We start from the raw sequence: 15,940 nt of genomic DNA, 5'->3' as shown, positions 1-15,940 counted from the left end.
AAAGAGAATATGTGGAAAAGAGTGGAAGCAAAGGAAGAAGGGAAGAGTAAATTGAATTATCCCGGTCACACCAAGGGTCAGTAGTGTTCGTCTGTGTCCGTAACGACAATCAAGTCCGTGTGCAATTTGAATCTAATATACGCTCAGCGCTCAGCATCCAACCGCATCTTCACGCCAACATAGCCAACAGGGACGTTCCAATGAGCGCTCCGATGGTCCCGAAACCAGGCATAGCATTCAGACTCATGTCAGAATTCTTTCCACCGCTTGTAGCTGCCGCCGTTTTGACGATATTGCTGGGCGTTGAGCCGTCTGTTTGGGAAATCAAATTGAGGATCGGCGACCAAGGTGGACCAACAAACCTGTGAAGCTAGATCCACATACCCCATCTACATCGCTCTTGAGACTGGAGCCCGTAGATGGGAATTTCTCATTGACAAGATTATATGCCTCCTTCAAGCAGTTCGTGCAAGTGATGTTGGCAGGCACAGAACGTGTTGCCACGAGATTCTTGGCAATGGGGCCTAAGTTATTGATACTGAGAGTACCATAGGTAGCTTGAACGTTGTTCAAGGTTTGGACAAGACAATTTGAGCCATCTGAATTGTCCTTGAGACAAATGATATCTCTGACTGTGGGGTAGTATTGCTGAACCAGGTTCGTAATGGTAGCGCTCGTCGAGTCGGTGCTTCCAGTCGCCGAGAGTTCCGCACTGCATCCAGTGGTAATCTGGGTATATCAGTACCGAGCCAAAATTAGGAAAGTAACGAGACGAACATTCGCAACAATTCCCGCAAGAGTGTTGTTGCTGCAAGGTTGTGCGGAACACAACGTGTTGACCATATTTTGCACTTGTGGAACAAGACTGGCATTCGGCTGGAGGAATGAAGTAACAAGGGCTCCGATCCCGAGGCATGAATTGGCGTCACTGTTGCTTGCGACCGACGTGAGAGCATTCTGACAGGTCGTGGATAGTCTATAGGTCGATTGAGTCGGATGTTGGCAAAAAAAAACTGGCGAGAGCTCTACTCACGATTGTGCAGACACGGCAGCAACAGCAAGAAGAGCAGGCAAAAGACGATGCATCATGAGTGGAGTGAAAGACGTTGGAAGGAGAGGAGTGGGATGACTCCATCTCCTTTAGGTTACAAATAGCACTTGTCGTTGCTGCGCATGGGCCGGTCATAAGAGACCGAGCGATGGTTTGCACTGCTTCGACTGTAGCGGACAATTGGGTGTGGGACCTAAGGCCATAATAACATAACATAACATTGCAGGAGCAACTTGAATAGGCAATTGTGCCGTGGTTTGGGTTTACCTTCCAGTGGTGATGGCCAACTCGGAGAATGGTGTTGCGTATTTTTATCTTTCCAGAAGCCAGAAAGAGGACTCTTTTCCATGAAACCGAGGCTTGAAGGGCAGCTAGAAAATTGTTGTTTGTGGACGTAAAAGGCAAAGGGTGGTGATCGCAGTTTGAGTTTAGTTTCTTCTTTCTCCCACCACGCTCAGCCGGGCTCAGCATGGTGGACCTCACAACTCTGGTCAAGGCCGAGAAGACAACTTCAAGTGAGTTTATAAACCTGCGGCGGCTCTTTGAAGGCTGCGGAGAAATGTGCGTTCGCTAGACACGACACACTCGATTCCGACTTGACGATTTCCAGACGCGCGATCCATGCTTCTGGCTTTGTTGAATTCGCAGGTAACAAGACCGATAGTTCACCTTCGACTACCCTTCACGTGTAAACAGATGCAAGGAGTGCTGAGCGTGCTATAGCCCTCAACATTAATGGGGTTCGTGTGTTCCAAGTAGCTTCTTCGTCGCGATTGGTGGAGCAATATCGCAAAGTCAACCCCTCTGCATTTGCCGAGTCTTCTCGACAACACCCCGCCGACGAAAAGTCGAGACGCGCACCCGCCTCTACCAACACCATATTCCGCAGCCTTAAAACGACCCAAAAACCAGTGTCGTCTCATACTCCCCCCCAACCCAGCACTCCTGTTGCATCTCCGTCCTCAGTTATCGCGCCTAAGGCCTCACAAAATCGTATATTAATCCGTCTCTGTGGCGAAATTGTTACTCTAGATCTTACTTCGCTTCCCAGCGAGAATCCGACGACAGTAATCGAACTACTTAATGCAACGCACGATCGCGGTAATTGGCTCATCGTCGCGGCATATTACCGTCGCACGGGCAACCCGAAAGGTGCAAAAGAAGTAATGACTGCTATGCTTGATGGTTTGTCGTTTTCCGTCAAATCTAGTCATTATCAACGCCCACCCAGCTTTGAAAGAGCTTAATATTCCCGAAAATGATCTGAAGCCTGCCTTTCTGCTTCTCTCAGGATGTGAAACAGATCTGGCAAAAATAGAAAAGCTCAAGGGCGATTCCAAACAGGCTTCGGAGCATTACAGTAAGGGCGAAAAGTGGCTTCGCAAGGTTTATGGCGAAAACCTGCCACCGTTCTCCCAGGAGTCCAATGGTGTCAGTGCCCTCAACAATCCGGTCATTCGCCCGCCTGGACCCGATTACCAAAAAAATGGAACGCGAGTTGCAATCTTTGCGAGACCGAAATGCGCATAACATGACTCTGATATCTGACTTCCGGTCCTCTAAACGCAAATTAGAAGACTCGCTTGCATTGGAGCGTGACGTGCGGCGACGGATGGAGAGGGAGCTGGATGATTTGGTGAGGGAGAGAGATATTGCACGTCGGATGGCCAACGAACACCTTTATCGAGCAGATGAGCGGTTAGGAGACTCGCGACGCTATAGCACTTTTTGAACCCAGCTGAACGACGCGTAGAAGTTGCTAACAAATGTATAAATCCGGTGTACAGCATTCATGTGACCGCGCAAGTCACAACGATCACTCACTCTGCAGTTAGTGTCACACTCCATCACCACCACCTCCCTCAAGACAAAATGTCGGCGACGACGCTGCCAAAGGACATCTCTAAGCTCGGCCAAGAGGTAAAACTTTTCGGAAAGTGGGATACCCAGGAGTGCGTTCTTCGCGAGCTGCGATATCATTCGTTACTGACAAGTTCTGGAAACAGTGTCGAAGTTAAGGATATCTCCCTCACCGACTACATTCAAACGCGCAATGCTGTCTACGTCCCCCACACCGCCGGCCGTTATGCCAAAAAGCAGTTCAAAAAGGCCCAAATGCCCATCGTCGAGCGATTGGTAGACTCTCTCATGATGAAGGGGCGCAACAACGGCAAGAAACTCCTCGCTGTCCGCATCGTCGCACACGCCTTCGAGATCATCCATCTCCTCACCGACCAGAACCCTATTCAGGTGCATTTTTTTCACTGCCGCGAATGGCGACCGGAACTGATACTTTTTTCTGTAGGTTCTCGTCGATGCCATTGTCAACACTGGCCCACGAGAGGACTCGACTCGTATCGGCTCTCAGGGTACCGTTCGTCGGCAAGCTGTCGATGTCTCTCCTTTGCGCCGGGTCAACCAGTCCATCGCACTCCTCACCGTTGGCGTATGTCGATAACCTTCTCCCAGGATTCATTGTCTGACGTTTAACCCTCCAGACGCGTGAATCTGCTTTCCGCAACATCAAGTCGATTGCCGAATGCCTCGCTGATGAACTTATTAACGCAGCCAAGGGCTCGTCCAACTCGTATGCCATCAAGGTCAGCGATTCTGGAACAAATCAACCAAAGTCTAACCGGTTTTACAGAAAAAAGACGAGCTGGAGCGTGTGGCCAAGTCCAACCGGTAAACGAAGTTGGTCCGCTGGTAGTGGGTTATTTGGGGAAAAGTGCTATGCGCGGCAGTTTACTATATGCTTTCCACATGACTTCATTATGCCCGCAACTGAATGCATCCTCACTTTTCTCTTCGATGCTCTCCTTCGGTGTGTTGTCGGCCAAGCACATAGGCCCCACTCGAACGCCTGACAGGCATTTTATCACGCATGTGGAAGCAACTCGGGGCATCCGCTGGCCATTTCGTCCCATTTTGTGCTAGCTTCTCTCTCCAGTCGGTTTTGATCTGAAACTCGGCCTAGAGACTTGAGCCCCGGCCAACTTGACTTCCATCGTACAGGCTATTACAGATTTAACGCAGAGTATGGCGTACGGAATAAATAAAACTGCAGGAAAAATGAATTCCGGTTAAGCACTCTGACCAAAGGGGAATGAGGATAACAGCAAAGGTAGGCCACTCGAGTAATGTCGAAGCGACAAATTCCAAAGCCCAAAGCAAAGTGGAGATGTTGATGGATGCTGAGAATGCGCGAGGAGTAGTAGATGAGATGGATGTACACGGTGTTGATGGTTTTCGCGCCAGAAGGCCTCTAGGGTTACAGTGTGAGAGTTGGGTTGGAGGACGTCTCTCTTTGGCGAGTTGATTTGCATGTCCGCGGTACCGGCTTCTTGTTGCCGTCTCGCTCTGAAGAAATCGGCCACCATTTTGCACGATAGCCATAACCTTCCCCTTGTCACCGTTGCATGGGCGAGTTGTGGTCCACTTGTTGTTGTTGTTGCTGCTGCTGCTGCTGCTGGCCCGCTTCTTCCTCGGGCCTGGGTTTCGGAACAACCCCTTCCAATCCCCGATAAGAATAGGCCTTGCCGAATTCTTTGATCATTGCTTTGCCCATTAGACAGACCCAGCCTAAACCTTCCCCAGTCATGCTTTGACCTGGCCAGAAAAGCTCGCCCTCTTCATCTTCGAAATCTGGCTCGTGCTCTTCATTGACAGAAAGACTTGACATAACCATCCGAGCGAATGTCGTTGGGAAATGTCGAGCCATGATGGGAAGGGTCAGGTACGTTTGGGAATGATTCATGCAGATCGCTGCATTTGCGATGCCCAACTGCTCAGTCTTAAACTCGTTGAGTAGACGTGGGCCGATGGGAACGGTGACCGCCTCCATCGCAGTGACGACATTGGGTGCGAGTGGTTTGTGTTTGTAGTTGGTAGGTACAAACACAGAAGGCAATGTTGATGGGGTCATGGCAGTGGTCAATGAGGCGGTGTTTGCGGTAGTTGAAGTCGAACTCGGAGTACCGTCACGGTTTGTTGGAGTCGAGTTGGCGCTGGGGGCCAGACTGGCCGGAGAGGGAAGCATGACTGGAGTTGCCCCAGACTTGGGAACAAGCGAGCTAGTATTTGCCTCTTCAGCGGCGGCGGCGACGGCTGCTCGAGTTGCGGCCATTAGTTTGTCGGTGTCGCGATCAAGGGTAGTCCCATGATTAGTGGCGTAGACGAGTTTGCGAGCATGTATGTAGCCTTCAATCATCCAGCTGTTATGACGAGTGAGCATTAAAATACCGGCGGATTTGCGGAGCTAATAGTTACATTAGACCGAAGAATGCCTTCTCAGGATCAGTGGTACCCTCCTCGGGACCCCATTTTTGCTTGCACCAGACAAGGAAACCCTCGATGGTCCGCCAAGTTTCGCGATTGCAGCTTCGACGACAATACTCTCGATTCCAAATTGAGTAGGTGAAGCAGACCAGGGCATCAAGCAACTCGAGTCTAGCGATGAGGCCGCCGTATTTGTAATATGGTGAGTTTGGAGGGGGAGGATTGGAGAGTGCGCGATATTCCTTGTGGGAGGAAGGGTAGGTTGACCAGAAGCGGGCATCGCCGGAGTATTTAAGCAGACGGCCGGCAGCATGATACTTGTCGTGTAGGGCATCACATTGCCGGGTGTTAATCTTTCCAAGTCGAGGTCGTTTTACTGGGACCGTTGAAGGGACGAGTGAGACTGGCTTTGCCTCTTCTGTTAGCTCGCCATCTTCGACAGGTCGATCAGCGTCAGTGCGGGCCCGCTTGTTTGGCTTTGGTGGATTTGGCAGTGCTTTGCGTTTTGTTGAAGGGGCTGGTGAGCTCGACCTCGACGCCGGTGGCGAAGGAGGGAGCGTTGGGGGGAGTGGAGCGTCAAGGGTACCAATGAGCTACAACATCACACCTGAGTAATGGGTTTATTGTGGCGGAGAAAAGGTCTACCTCAAGGTTGCGTAGGATTGTCTCGCGGGGCCATTTCCTGACAAAGTGAGTCGAGCGTCAACAGAGCAAGCAGTCCCAAACTCACCTGGGCGCCATGGTGGGGGGGTGGTGGTAAAGGTCGAGAACGCCGGAACCTACCTGACACAGCTGCCACAATTGGATGTCACCGGCGTGAGATCAAAATTCGATGGCTCGGTAACGTGAGATCAAAACAAGTACAAGCATCCTATCCTTAACTAAGTAATAACAATTAGCCCCTTCGTCTTCTCCCCCGCAATGCCACCCTCCGACTACTACGTGTATCGAATCGTTGTGGTACTTTTAACTTGTGGTTATCCACCGTTTCGACCTCTACCACGACGGTCTCGGCTGACATCTCACGTGACGGAGGCGAGACTACCACGGTCTCAGAAGAGTCTTCTGAGTTTGCACGCGTTGTTCGAGACTCCACAATGACTTTAGAGCGTGGTTTGTCGGATATGGATGCCGGTGTCGATGGCATAGATTCAATTCGTGCAGTTTGCCTTGTGACGCGCCGTACTTTCAAAGGTGGCTCTCCAGGACACTCACTGAGCATCTTGCGCTTCAGTTGTCGTCTTTCCTCATCTTGTTCGCGGCTGGAGAGTGATGCCAGGATTGCAGTCACGCCTTTCCAGTTCATTGGGAGGATGAGTGGTTCGCCGGAATCTACGGCGGTAGGGTCAGCTGTGTTTGAATGTCAGACCGATATCACTTACCGAGGACGCGTTGAACAAGGAGAGCAGTCGATTTTCGATGGTTCAGACTCCAAAACAGGGGGAATGCATGGTCAGTCGGGAATCGAAATACGCGTAGAGCAGCCAGTGCGAACGCGGTATCGCTACATCTAGGTCGTCGAAGTGGTTTTCCTTGTCGATTAAGCATGTCGAGGTTGTGGAATAGCCATTGGACCTCGCCGTCGTTGACTGTCCGCCGGCTACATGAGGGTGTGGGTACACGCGAATATGTTGTTTGATAGCGTGGTCCAGCGGGTATAGGCTCTGCTCGGGTATTGGAAAGATAGAGTAGTGTGTGGTAGCCGGAGTCATCTCGATCTATGTGTTTGTGGTCGCTGGATTCATCGTCGATTGAATCAGAATGGGTGGCCGAAAAGGTGTTATACTCGTAGTGGGAGGAGGAGTGGGACATTGGTGGGGAGGTCGCAACGGTGAAAGAACAAGCTATAAACAAGACGTCCGATCAAGATTTTGAAGGAATCTCTTTGGCCACACACACACACCTTCCAAAGCTCTTTTGTCAATTGTCTCCCATTGTCATTGTGGTGAGTGCATCGACCGATGTATGCCAAAGGCCCAAGTCAAGACCGACCATTGGGGCTACCAATAGAGCCTTGATCACCAACCCGTCGGTAGTTCTTGGCGGTGAAACGTGTCGTGGGATCGCGGGTAAACGAAATAGCACCTGCCCCCGTCAAGGATTGCGAAAGGAAAAGGAAGGATAACAACGCACCCTTCGTTCAAGATACCCAACAACCATTACCGTACACAGGTGTTCCCCCAACCATTCTCGGTCCTCATGACTGACACAATCCGCAACATCCAACGCAATAGCCGTTCCCCCCGCCAAAAGCATTGCGATTCCCGTATGAGGATCGTAGGCCAGCACCCTGAGTCATCAGACAAAACAAGGGCACCCACAACGACAAACTCACTGCCCAGCAACGCGCAGCTTCATTCCCAATAAACTAGCGTCAATTGCGTCGACCCTAGTGGGTGTGGCCGGATCCATGTCGAGCAACCTGAGCTTGTGGTCGCAGCATCAACCAACTTCTTAAAAAGGCAAATTCTGATTTTGTGGGTGCCAAAAAAAATACATGCATATCAAGACAACAAAACTAAAATCTTCTGCGACGCGAGGTTGTCTGGACGCCAGGAACATTCAACGGAGCCAAGGACTGCGTCAATGGTGTTGGTGGCTCCAGCCCCGGAAAACCAGCCTCGTTAAATACGGAGAATGGTGACCCAAAACATTGGCCCACCAGGACTTGTGAAAACCGTCTGTCGTAGATGCGGTAGCGCATTATGTACTGCCCTATCTGTGATACTCCCAAACTCTGTAGAATATGAGTATCAGACAAGAGCGACAAGACTGCAGCGTACCGGGAATGTGAAGATAACATCGTGGCTTTCTGGATGCTCATAAGCCTGGGCAACGCGTGGCCCATACAAAAGCGTGCTTTCCACGGCGCTTCCGAGTATGAGGTGGTTACCGATACGATATTCGACGTCCAAATTGTTGTTTGGGTGCTCGGTTCGCAATAACACAAAAATCTTGTTGTCGGCTGGATCGAAGCCACCCTCATGCCAGAAGTAGGTAAGACCAGGCCGAGGGTCGTTGTGCCCGAGAGGCGGAAGTCGGAATAAATCCACCACACAAAAAAGGCTCGAGAGCGAAAAATTGCCCGTCATTCTGTGCAATCATCAGAACATGAGTTCCAGGGTAGTATTCTACACACTGTGGAGGGAAAGGTTGATTGTTCAGAGAACAGCGGAGGCGCACAATAGGCAAAGGATCGAGTCGACGAGCGGGTCCATTTCCAGGAGAGCTTCTACACGTGATTGTCAGCAAAACTAACACGAAGAATGGCGACCGCCAGAACTTGCGAGCAGCCACAGGGGACTGAAGCTCTTCGGTGTGCCACATAATTTGTTGAGACATGCTGAAGAGAGGGATGAAGAAACCTAGCACAATTGCGCCTGTATAAATACCCAACCGACTAGTACGAACTGACCGGGGTCGTCTCCTCATGGGAGTGGTCGACATCAGCAAGCGCCATAACTCTTACTGGCCGCGCCGTTGTGTGGAGCGGCGTGAAACCGCGCTGCAGACCTCTATAGCCAACCGAGTTCTAAAGCAAGACCAAGACGCCAAGATTCAGAGACATCAAGCAGATCAACCGGAGAGTCTGGCACATTATAGGACATTTCGTGAGATGGTCGGTGGGTGCCGGTCCAGAGCAAAGTCAAGAGAAGACCGCGGAAATCGACCAAGAACCATAAAACGCCGAGCGACCAGAAAAACATTTCTAACTGTCTTCTGATCGAAGTCAGCACAATTATATGATTGGCAGAAAAATGAAGCTGGATGAAGTCGTAGTCCTAATCGAAGCGGTGGACGAGCACGGTGCCGCCACGTGCTGTGATAATTCTCCTATCATCGAATGCAACAGTCCCTTGCTCTGGCTCCCCATTGCACATCGATTCTGGTAGAGCAACTTCGGCACTCGTTCCGGACTCGAGGTCCCAGATGCAGACCATCGTTTTGCCCAGTGTTACACAACGCCCATCAGCGATAGACATGGATGTTACCGTGCCCACTGTGTGATAAAGGTAGCGCGTAAACGCTAATTTAGGCGGCGGGGAAGCCACTGAGGTCACTGGAGGCAGGAACAGCCGGTAGAGTTGCAAGCTACCTCCAGAGTTGCCGGACAGCGTGTAAGGAGACAGGCTTTCGGCATCCGTAACGGACGGAGCGCTGGTCCGCCCTTCGCCAGGAGCCAGGACAACCTGGAAGCTATTTGAACAAAGCCAATTCTGATTTTAAAGAAACGGACCCATTTCCCATCGGACCGAGTATCTTGAATATGCAATACTTTACGTCCCCACTGGTCCTTCATGGCTTGTAGCTTTTCTTGGTCAATCCAGCCTTGCGGAACATCAAGTGCGCGTGTCGTTCTTGTTGAGATGACAGACATTTCGCTCGGAGATTCAAACGAGAACGGAGTAGAAGACGACGTCGAGTTCGAAACGTGAGAGGCAGAGCATGATATTAAAAGCTCCGTGACACCTAGAAATGACGATAAGATTCAACTTTCTCGAGGTAAGCCATTTACCTAGAGAGTAATGCAACGGAAAGATCGGGACTGAGTAAGTCAGAACCAATTTGTAGACCATACTCCGGGACCCTGGCGTTTGTGTTGACAAAATCATGGAAGAAGGGGGGAATGTGGAGTAAGAACTGAGGGATTGTGTGTGCCGAACGCTTTCTGATGATAAATCGTACAGCGCTATTACAAAGGCCTCCGAGAGGCTTACGAGTAATGGATGGTGATATACGGATTGACGAACGATGGCCACCTGACGGGCTGGTATGTAGGAGAACAAGCGAATAGTTGAAGAAGGATTTGATGGGTGAACGGAAAAGACAAGGAATTCTCCCGTCGAAAGGAAGACCGCCAGTCGTAAAGTGCCAGTTATGGTCGGCGGAGACTGGTCAAGCGCAATGGCCGTGATATGACACGAATGTGGATGCCGAGGAGAACCGCAGCGGAGTATTTGCTTCGGGGAACCTGAACTTTGCAGACAATGGATCTCAGGATTACTTGAGTCTTCAGAGGAAGCAATGATGGTGGTAGAGCCGGCCAATAAGACGTGAGGCGGCTTTGGAGTTGGACGTTTATGAGGCTTGAGAATACCCTCGATATGTTCGGTAGTGCAACGTCCTGACATGGTATATTCTAGACACCATGCGACCCAAGACCTTATAATTACACACCTGTCTTCCAGCGAAAACTGATTCTGAACATGGAGCGCCAGTCTTTCGCCTCTGTTGATGGCTGGGCTCGGCCTGGCATTGGTCGCATGTCTCTTCCATCGGTTCTCCCAGTGAAGCCCTTGGCTCCTCGCAGTCGAGACCGGCCAAAGGTGGTGATAAACAATGATTTCCAAAGACTCTGGTCTTTGGCAATTCTATGCCAATTCTGACTAACGCGCTGGGCGTTGCAGAGGTCTACCCAGGATAGATGGCTAAAGATTAAGAGGATGAGCTCTTCGGATAGTGCATTCTCGAAAGTGAGCTGGAATAAGGGTGCAGCAGCGCCAGCAAGAGTGTGTAGTCGTTTGGGAGGCGGGAGAGTTGCGTTGGATAAGATTCTCTTCATGGTCGGGAGCAAGTCACGATTTGGTCCCGGCTTGTTCATGAACCATGTTGAACCTCTTGCTCGACATTTACACACAAGTCTCTCATCCCACAAGGGCCCTGTAAATGTCGCTCGCTACTCCAAAGGCGGCGGCAAATATATCTTGACTGGCGGCCAAGACCGAACTGTCCGACTTTGGAATGCTAATTCTGGGAACGAAGTCAAGACATTTGCGGCGCACGGCTACGAGGTTCTTTCCATCACGGTGTAGGTCCATTCTCTGCCCATCCTTTCGAGAAACTCATTTGGGCTAGCTCTCACGATAATGCCCAGTTTGCCTCGTCAGGAGGAGACCGTTCTATATTTCTCTGGGATGTCGCAACCGCTGCAACTACTCGACGGATTCCCGGGCACATGGGTAAAATCCACGTCGTAGAATTCAATGAGGACGCGACTGTTCTTGCAAGTGGTATATTTCTTGAGCACAGTTAGTCGGCCATGACGGAAATCATCTGTAGGCTCATTCGACTCGACTGTGCGGCTTTGGGATTTAAAGTCAGTCAAACGGACTTGATTATTATCGGTCCTTATGCCTAAACGCCAGAGCTCAAAATCGACAACCAATCCAAGTACTCGAAGAAGCACGCGACGCTGTTCAGACTCTCCATGTTGGTTCAACATACATAACCACCGGCTCTCTGGACGGCCATGTTCGCACTTACGATCTGCGCAAGGGTGAATTACGGTCTGACTTCATGGGCCGTTAGTTGTTCGCCGCTAGTGAAGCTTACTTGGTCTCACTCCAACCTCACAGAAGCAGTAACATCAGTCGTACCGACACTCGATAGCCAAACACTACTCGTGACCACCCTCGACTCACACATCCGGCTCATGGATATGACGAATGGAAAACTTCTCAACGATTTCACGGCCCACACAAACACGGAATATCGCTGCCGAGCTTGTTTCGGTCATGGTGAAGCAACCGTGATATGCGGCGACGAAAAGGGCCTCGTTTGGGCATGGGACCTTCTCGATGTCTGATGCTCTTCTGCCATTTCTTTCCGTCGAGGACTGAATCCTTTGCAGGCGAAACCGATAGCACCCAATCCACCACCCAAAGTTCATCAAAAAGTAATAACATGGACGGAGCACCATCCAGTTGAGAAAGGTGAAATGTGTACTGCAAGCGCAGACGGGACGGTCAAGATTTGGCGCCAGGTAGATATTGAATAGACCAAAAATGTACAACTCGATTATCTTGCATTGCTATCTACCGTTTGGTAGTGGCCATTGACTCTGCAAGACTTGAGAAAACCCCATCATATAAAACCTAAGCTAAGCACTTACCTCGTCGGGTCGCGTCCTCCAACAGTTGCGTATCGACATGCTCCGAAGGTAGCTGAACGTAGCGGACTACTGATCCCCGAATAAAACAGTTCTTGACCGCCATCTACAGCAAATAAATTTCAGTCCAACGAAGGAAACGACGATCTTTGCACAAACCATATGCGGATGACGCGCTTCATCGAGCACTTTGATATTATCTAGCCGTATATTCAGGAATCTGAACGTAGACTTTAGGATGAGACGCGTTTCGCGGCATGAGCCAATGCAACACACTGGTCCACAGATTTCAGGACACCGGTAATGGAGAGGTCATTTTTCAGCTCGACAGTGACTTGTTGGTCCGTAAGTGTTTTGAATACAGAGAAAATAAGCTGTTGTTCACTTAGTTCGCAGACATGATCGTTTTGGAAAGGTGAGCACCATGAGGGTCCCAGTCAAGTTTGTCACAATCGGTCACAACGGTTGTGAAAGTTGATTTAGTGCATGGGCATGAATTGCAGAGAAAAACAGTCATGGGCATAATACAGCGGGAGTATCCTAGTTTTGCCACAACTACATGCAGAGAAGCTACTTTTATGCGTGACCAGCGTGCTTCTGTTTGCCAGTCCGAAGCTTCCTGAGGTAGAACTGCGTGCCTTATGAGAAAGAGCAAACAAGATCAAGCAGATGAAGTACCTCCAACTCCTTGCCCTCAAGAATGTAACCATCAGCACGACCAGACTGACCGGGTCGGCTAGAAATGGCAGCATAAAGACGGCCAGCGGCGAATTGAGACTCGAGCAGAGGGTCAATTTTGGCTTCTACACAAGTATGTCAATTGAGAATTGAAGCAAAGAAAAAAAAAGAAGGATATTTACCCTTTTTCTTCTCATCGAGGTTGCGTTGTGCGTGGTGAGAGAGCTTGACGGGTTCAGCGGCGGCGTCACCAGTTGGGGCCTGAGCCTTGCCCTTCTTGGTGACAGGCTGGCCGTACTATTTATCGAATGAGTCGAGCACGCACATAAAGTGCATCCAACGTACGTGAGTCTCATACCACTGACGGAAGGGAGTAGCATCGACTTGGATGATTGCACTCTTCACGAGAGTGTTCGTTCGGACAAGCTCGTTGTTGGAAGCATTATAAACCTTCAAGCAAGTCAAAAATCTCGCAGGCGTACAAGGGCTTAGTTACGCACGACACCGATGAGACGAGTTTTGCGGGTAACATGTTCAGAGCCCCAGGCAAAGTTTCCCGTCTCAAGGCGAAGAGCCCTATACTTGAGGTTTCCACCACGGACACGGACAGAGTGAATACGTTTGGGGCCAAGCTTGGTGTTAGCAGCTTGACGGCCGAGCTCGAATTTTCTTTTTTTGCGGTAGTGGGCGCGCTGAGCGCCGGTCTCGGAGCGCTTGTGCCGTGAGGAGCGGGAGATACCTGACGATCGTCAATGTAAGCCTCAGAAAGCGGATATCGACTCACCCATCGTGAGTCTTGAGGTGAAAGGCGCAAAAGCACTATTGATAACCCATCACATCAGGGACTGCACAATGTCACACTCGACGAGTTACGCGCCCACGTGCTCTGTCAACTTTCTCACGAACCATCATGAACACTGCAGGCTGCAGCGTGCTCAAGAGTATAAACATGCCCTGGGGGCGCAGTTAAGCCCATAATGCCTCTCTTCAAGTACCGCCGTCTTCCTCGAAGAAAGCTCTCCAGCAAACAGGGCAAGTCCATGCAAGATGAGCTTGCGCGCCTCGTCGAATCCGTGGCGGAAACTGCACCGCGGAAGGTTAGCGCATGAGTAGGACCCGCTTCATACTTATCTGTCTAGGCATTCGACGCGGAAATGCAATCTTTCTTTCAACTATTCACTCGCTACTTGGCAGACAAGTCTGGGGGTGAAAAATTGTGAGTGTTACTGAACAGTCATTGTTAACATCCTTACTGGACCCAGAGACTGGAATTGCATCAAGTCCGCAGAGAGGAACATCGTACCATACGATAGCATTTCCAGTGTTGTCGACCATGCATTACTCGAGAAGTTGGCCGTCCTCAAGGTAAACGGTGGACTGGGAACATCGATGGGTAAGCTTTGACCCATCTCTATAGCATACTTCTCAAGATTGCAAGGCATGATTGGTGCAAAGAGTGCTCTCGAAGTGAGGAATGAGATGTCCTTCCTTGATCTAACAGTTCAGCAAATCGAACACCTCAACAAGTCGTTGAATGTGGACGTTCCTCTCATCTTGATGACTTCTTTCAACACCCATTCAGACACGTTGCGTATCATCAAGAAGTACGCCAACAACCAGCTAAGAATAACGACCTTCAACCAGTCGCGGTATCCTCGTATCTCGAAAGACTCCTTGACGCCATGCCCCAAGAGTGCGGATGACGAACATTCCGCATGGTATCCACCAGGACATGGCGACCTCTACAACGCATTACTTCACTCAGGCGTACTCGATCAGCTTCTTGCCGATGGCAAGGATTACCTCTTTGTGTCCAATTCGGATAACCTTGGCGCAGTGTAGCTCTATTCTTCGTGTGTTGGAATGGAAAATTGACAGAGATGCAGCGTCGACCAAAGGATTCTGCAGCATATGGCAGACACCAATGCGGAATTTATAATGGAAGTGACGGACAAAACCAAGGCTGATGTTAAAGTGAGAAGGTTTTCGGATTGAGGGCTGAGATGTTTCTAAAAAAACAAGGGCGGCACATTGATTGATTACAACGGGTCCACGCGTCTCTTGGAAATTGCTCAGGTTCCGCCTGAGTATACCGACGAGTTTAAATCTGGTTTGTCTAATACAGTAACGCTCCTTCAAAAGCTGACAAACGATAGTTCGAAAATTCAAGATTTTCAACACGAATAACTTGTGGATCGACCTCAAAGGTTTCATCATCCCACCGTCTCCTTCATAGTCCAATCTCTTTCAAGCTCTCAAACGGAATATGTTGAACGGTGGCATGGACTTGGACATCATCGTCAACCACAAGATCACTGATAACGGTGATGCGGTTATTCAGGTCCTCTCGCAGCCTCTTGTGTCTTTCTCTTCGACTTATCTGTCCATTCATTAGCTTGAAACCGCTGCCGGGGCCGCTATAAGGCATTTCAACAACGCTCTAGGTATCAATGTCCCGCGCCGCCGTTTTTTGCCCGTGAAAAACTGCTCGGACCTACTTCTCGTCAGGAGCGACGTGTATTCGCTCGAGCACGGCCAGTTGGTCCCCAATCCCAGTCGAATGTTCTCCGCGACGCCCGTCATCCAACTCGGAGACCACTTCAAGAAGGTTGACTAGATTCTCAAGTATTTCTCGCCAATTTTTCAATACTTGTCAGGTACAGCAATTCTTGAAACGCTTTAAAGGCATTCCCTCGATCGTCGAGCTCGACCTCCTCACTATCGTGGGCGACGTTTACATTGGGAGGAATGTCACGCTGCGTGGAACTGTCATTAGTATGGTCAATTTCTCGTTCATGCAATCAGCCCTGATATATATATTTACTAGTTCTTGCTAACGAAGGGCAACGCATAACCATACCAGACGGCGCGGTTCTAGTAGACAGTATGCTTTTTGAATGTGCCCTTCCACTGAGCACTGACCCACCGTTAGGACTTGTGAACGGCAATCTTACCGTCATCGTAAGTGTAGTGTTCAACTTGCCAACGGTTCTCATCCCCCCTGCACAGGAGCTGTAATTTCGGTCCGACGCCGTCACGCTCTA

At 50.1% G+C, this 15,940-nt stretch overlaps 8 protein-coding genes across 8 annotated transcripts; 4 read left to right on the top strand and 4 right to left on the bottom strand.

The window, feature by feature from the left end:
• Positions 1–169: 169 nt before the first annotated feature.
• Positions 170–1,131, bottom strand: MIND_00070500 (uncharacterized protein; the record flags this gene model as incomplete). The annotated part of the gene is made up of 4 exons (XM_037357665.1): positions 1,034–1,131; positions 778–976; positions 363–729; positions 170–312 (listed from the first exon to the last, which is right to left on the bottom strand). Exons 1-4 carry the CDS (start codon positions 1,087–1,089, stop codon positions 170–172), a joined length of 765 nt encoding a protein of 254 aa, XP_037225575.1. The 5' UTR covers positions 1,090–1,131.
• Positions 1,132–1,490: 359 nt separating this feature from the next.
• Positions 1,491–2,581, top strand: MIND_00070400 (40S ribosomal protein; the record flags this gene model as incomplete). The annotated part of the gene is made up of 4 exons (XM_037357664.1): positions 1,491–1,612; positions 1,662–1,699; positions 1,748–2,236; positions 2,283–2,581. Exons 1-4 carry the CDS (start codon positions 1,521–1,523, stop codon positions 2,579–2,581), a joined length of 918 nt encoding a protein of 305 aa, XP_037225574.1. The 5' UTR covers positions 1,491–1,520.
• A 342-nt stretch (positions 2,582–2,923) lies between these two features.
• MIND_00070300 (40S ribosomal protein) lies at positions 2,924–3,740 on the top strand (the record flags this gene model as incomplete). Its single annotated transcript, XM_037357663.1, has 5 exons — positions 2,924–3,003; positions 3,058–3,301; positions 3,357–3,497; positions 3,550–3,651; positions 3,699–3,740. The coding sequence occupies 5 exons, from the start codon at positions 2,924–2,926 to the stop codon at positions 3,738–3,740; spliced, it is 609 nt and encodes a 202-aa protein (XP_037225573.1).
• A 720-nt stretch (positions 3,741–4,460) lies between these two features.
• Positions 4,461–7,141, bottom strand: MIND_00070200 (uncharacterized protein; the record flags this gene model as incomplete). The annotated part of the gene is made up of 6 exons (XM_037357662.1): positions 4,461–5,265; positions 5,321–5,922; positions 5,975–6,011; positions 6,060–6,108; positions 6,545–6,661; positions 6,712–7,141. The coding sequence occupies 6 exons, from the start codon at positions 7,139–7,141 to the stop codon at positions 4,461–4,463; spliced, it is 2,040 nt and encodes a 679-aa protein (XP_037225572.1).
• Positions 7,142–9,111: 1,970 nt separating this feature from the next.
• Positions 9,112–10,892, bottom strand: MIND_00070100 (uncharacterized protein; the record flags this gene model as incomplete). The annotated part of the gene is made up of 4 exons (XM_037357661.1): positions 9,112–9,519; positions 9,567–9,799; positions 9,846–10,454; positions 10,508–10,892. The coding sequence occupies 4 exons, from the start codon at positions 10,890–10,892 to the stop codon at positions 9,112–9,114; spliced, it is 1,635 nt and encodes a 544-aa protein (XP_037225571.1).
• Positions 10,891–12,107, top strand: MIND_00070000 (WD repeat domain-containing protein 83; the record flags this gene model as incomplete). Its single annotated transcript, XM_037357660.1, has 6 exons — positions 10,891–11,138; positions 11,186–11,340; positions 11,390–11,426; positions 11,476–11,633; positions 11,686–11,909; positions 11,961–12,107. 6 exons carry the CDS (start codon positions 10,891–10,893, stop codon positions 12,105–12,107), a joined length of 969 nt encoding a protein of 322 aa, XP_037225570.1.
• A 37-nt stretch (positions 12,108–12,144) lies between these two features.
• On the bottom strand, positions 12,145–13,723 carry MIND_00069900 (40S ribosomal protein S8; the record flags this gene model as incomplete). Its single annotated transcript, XM_037357659.1, has 9 exons — positions 13,681–13,723; positions 13,397–13,635; positions 13,242–13,346; positions 13,079–13,193; positions 12,897–13,021; positions 12,495–12,592; positions 12,378–12,438; positions 12,222–12,324; positions 12,145–12,170 (listed from the first exon to the last, which is right to left on the bottom strand). The coding sequence occupies exons 1-9, from the start codon at positions 13,682–13,684 to the stop codon at positions 12,145–12,147; spliced, it is 876 nt and encodes a 291-aa protein (XP_037225569.1). The 5' UTR covers positions 13,685–13,723.
• Positions 13,724–13,873: 150 nt separating this feature from the next.
• Positions 13,874–15,914, top strand: MIND_00069800 (UTP--glucose-1-phosphate uridylyltransferase; the record flags this gene model as incomplete). Its single annotated transcript, XM_037357658.1, has 13 exons — positions 13,874–13,993; positions 14,036–14,112; positions 14,159–14,289; positions 14,335–14,734; positions 14,783–14,870; positions 14,919–15,006; positions 15,053–15,103; positions 15,149–15,237; positions 15,292–15,504; positions 15,554–15,671; positions 15,724–15,780; positions 15,829–15,857; positions 15,906–15,914. 13 exons carry the CDS (start codon positions 13,874–13,876, stop codon positions 15,912–15,914), a joined length of 1,470 nt encoding a protein of 489 aa, XP_037225568.1.
• Positions 15,915–15,940: the final 26 nt, after the last annotated feature.

The sequence above is a fragment of the Mycena indigotica genome (genome assembly GCF_014461135.1).
Source record: "Mycena indigotica strain 171206Taipei chromosome Unknown Mind.scaff0001, whole genome shotgun sequence".
Classification (NCBI taxonomy): domain Eukaryota; kingdom Fungi; phylum Basidiomycota; class Agaricomycetes; order Agaricales; family Mycenaceae; genus Mycena; species Mycena indigotica.
Note: the sequence above shows the minus strand (reverse complement) of the source record. Positions and strands in the feature narration are given on the sequence as shown.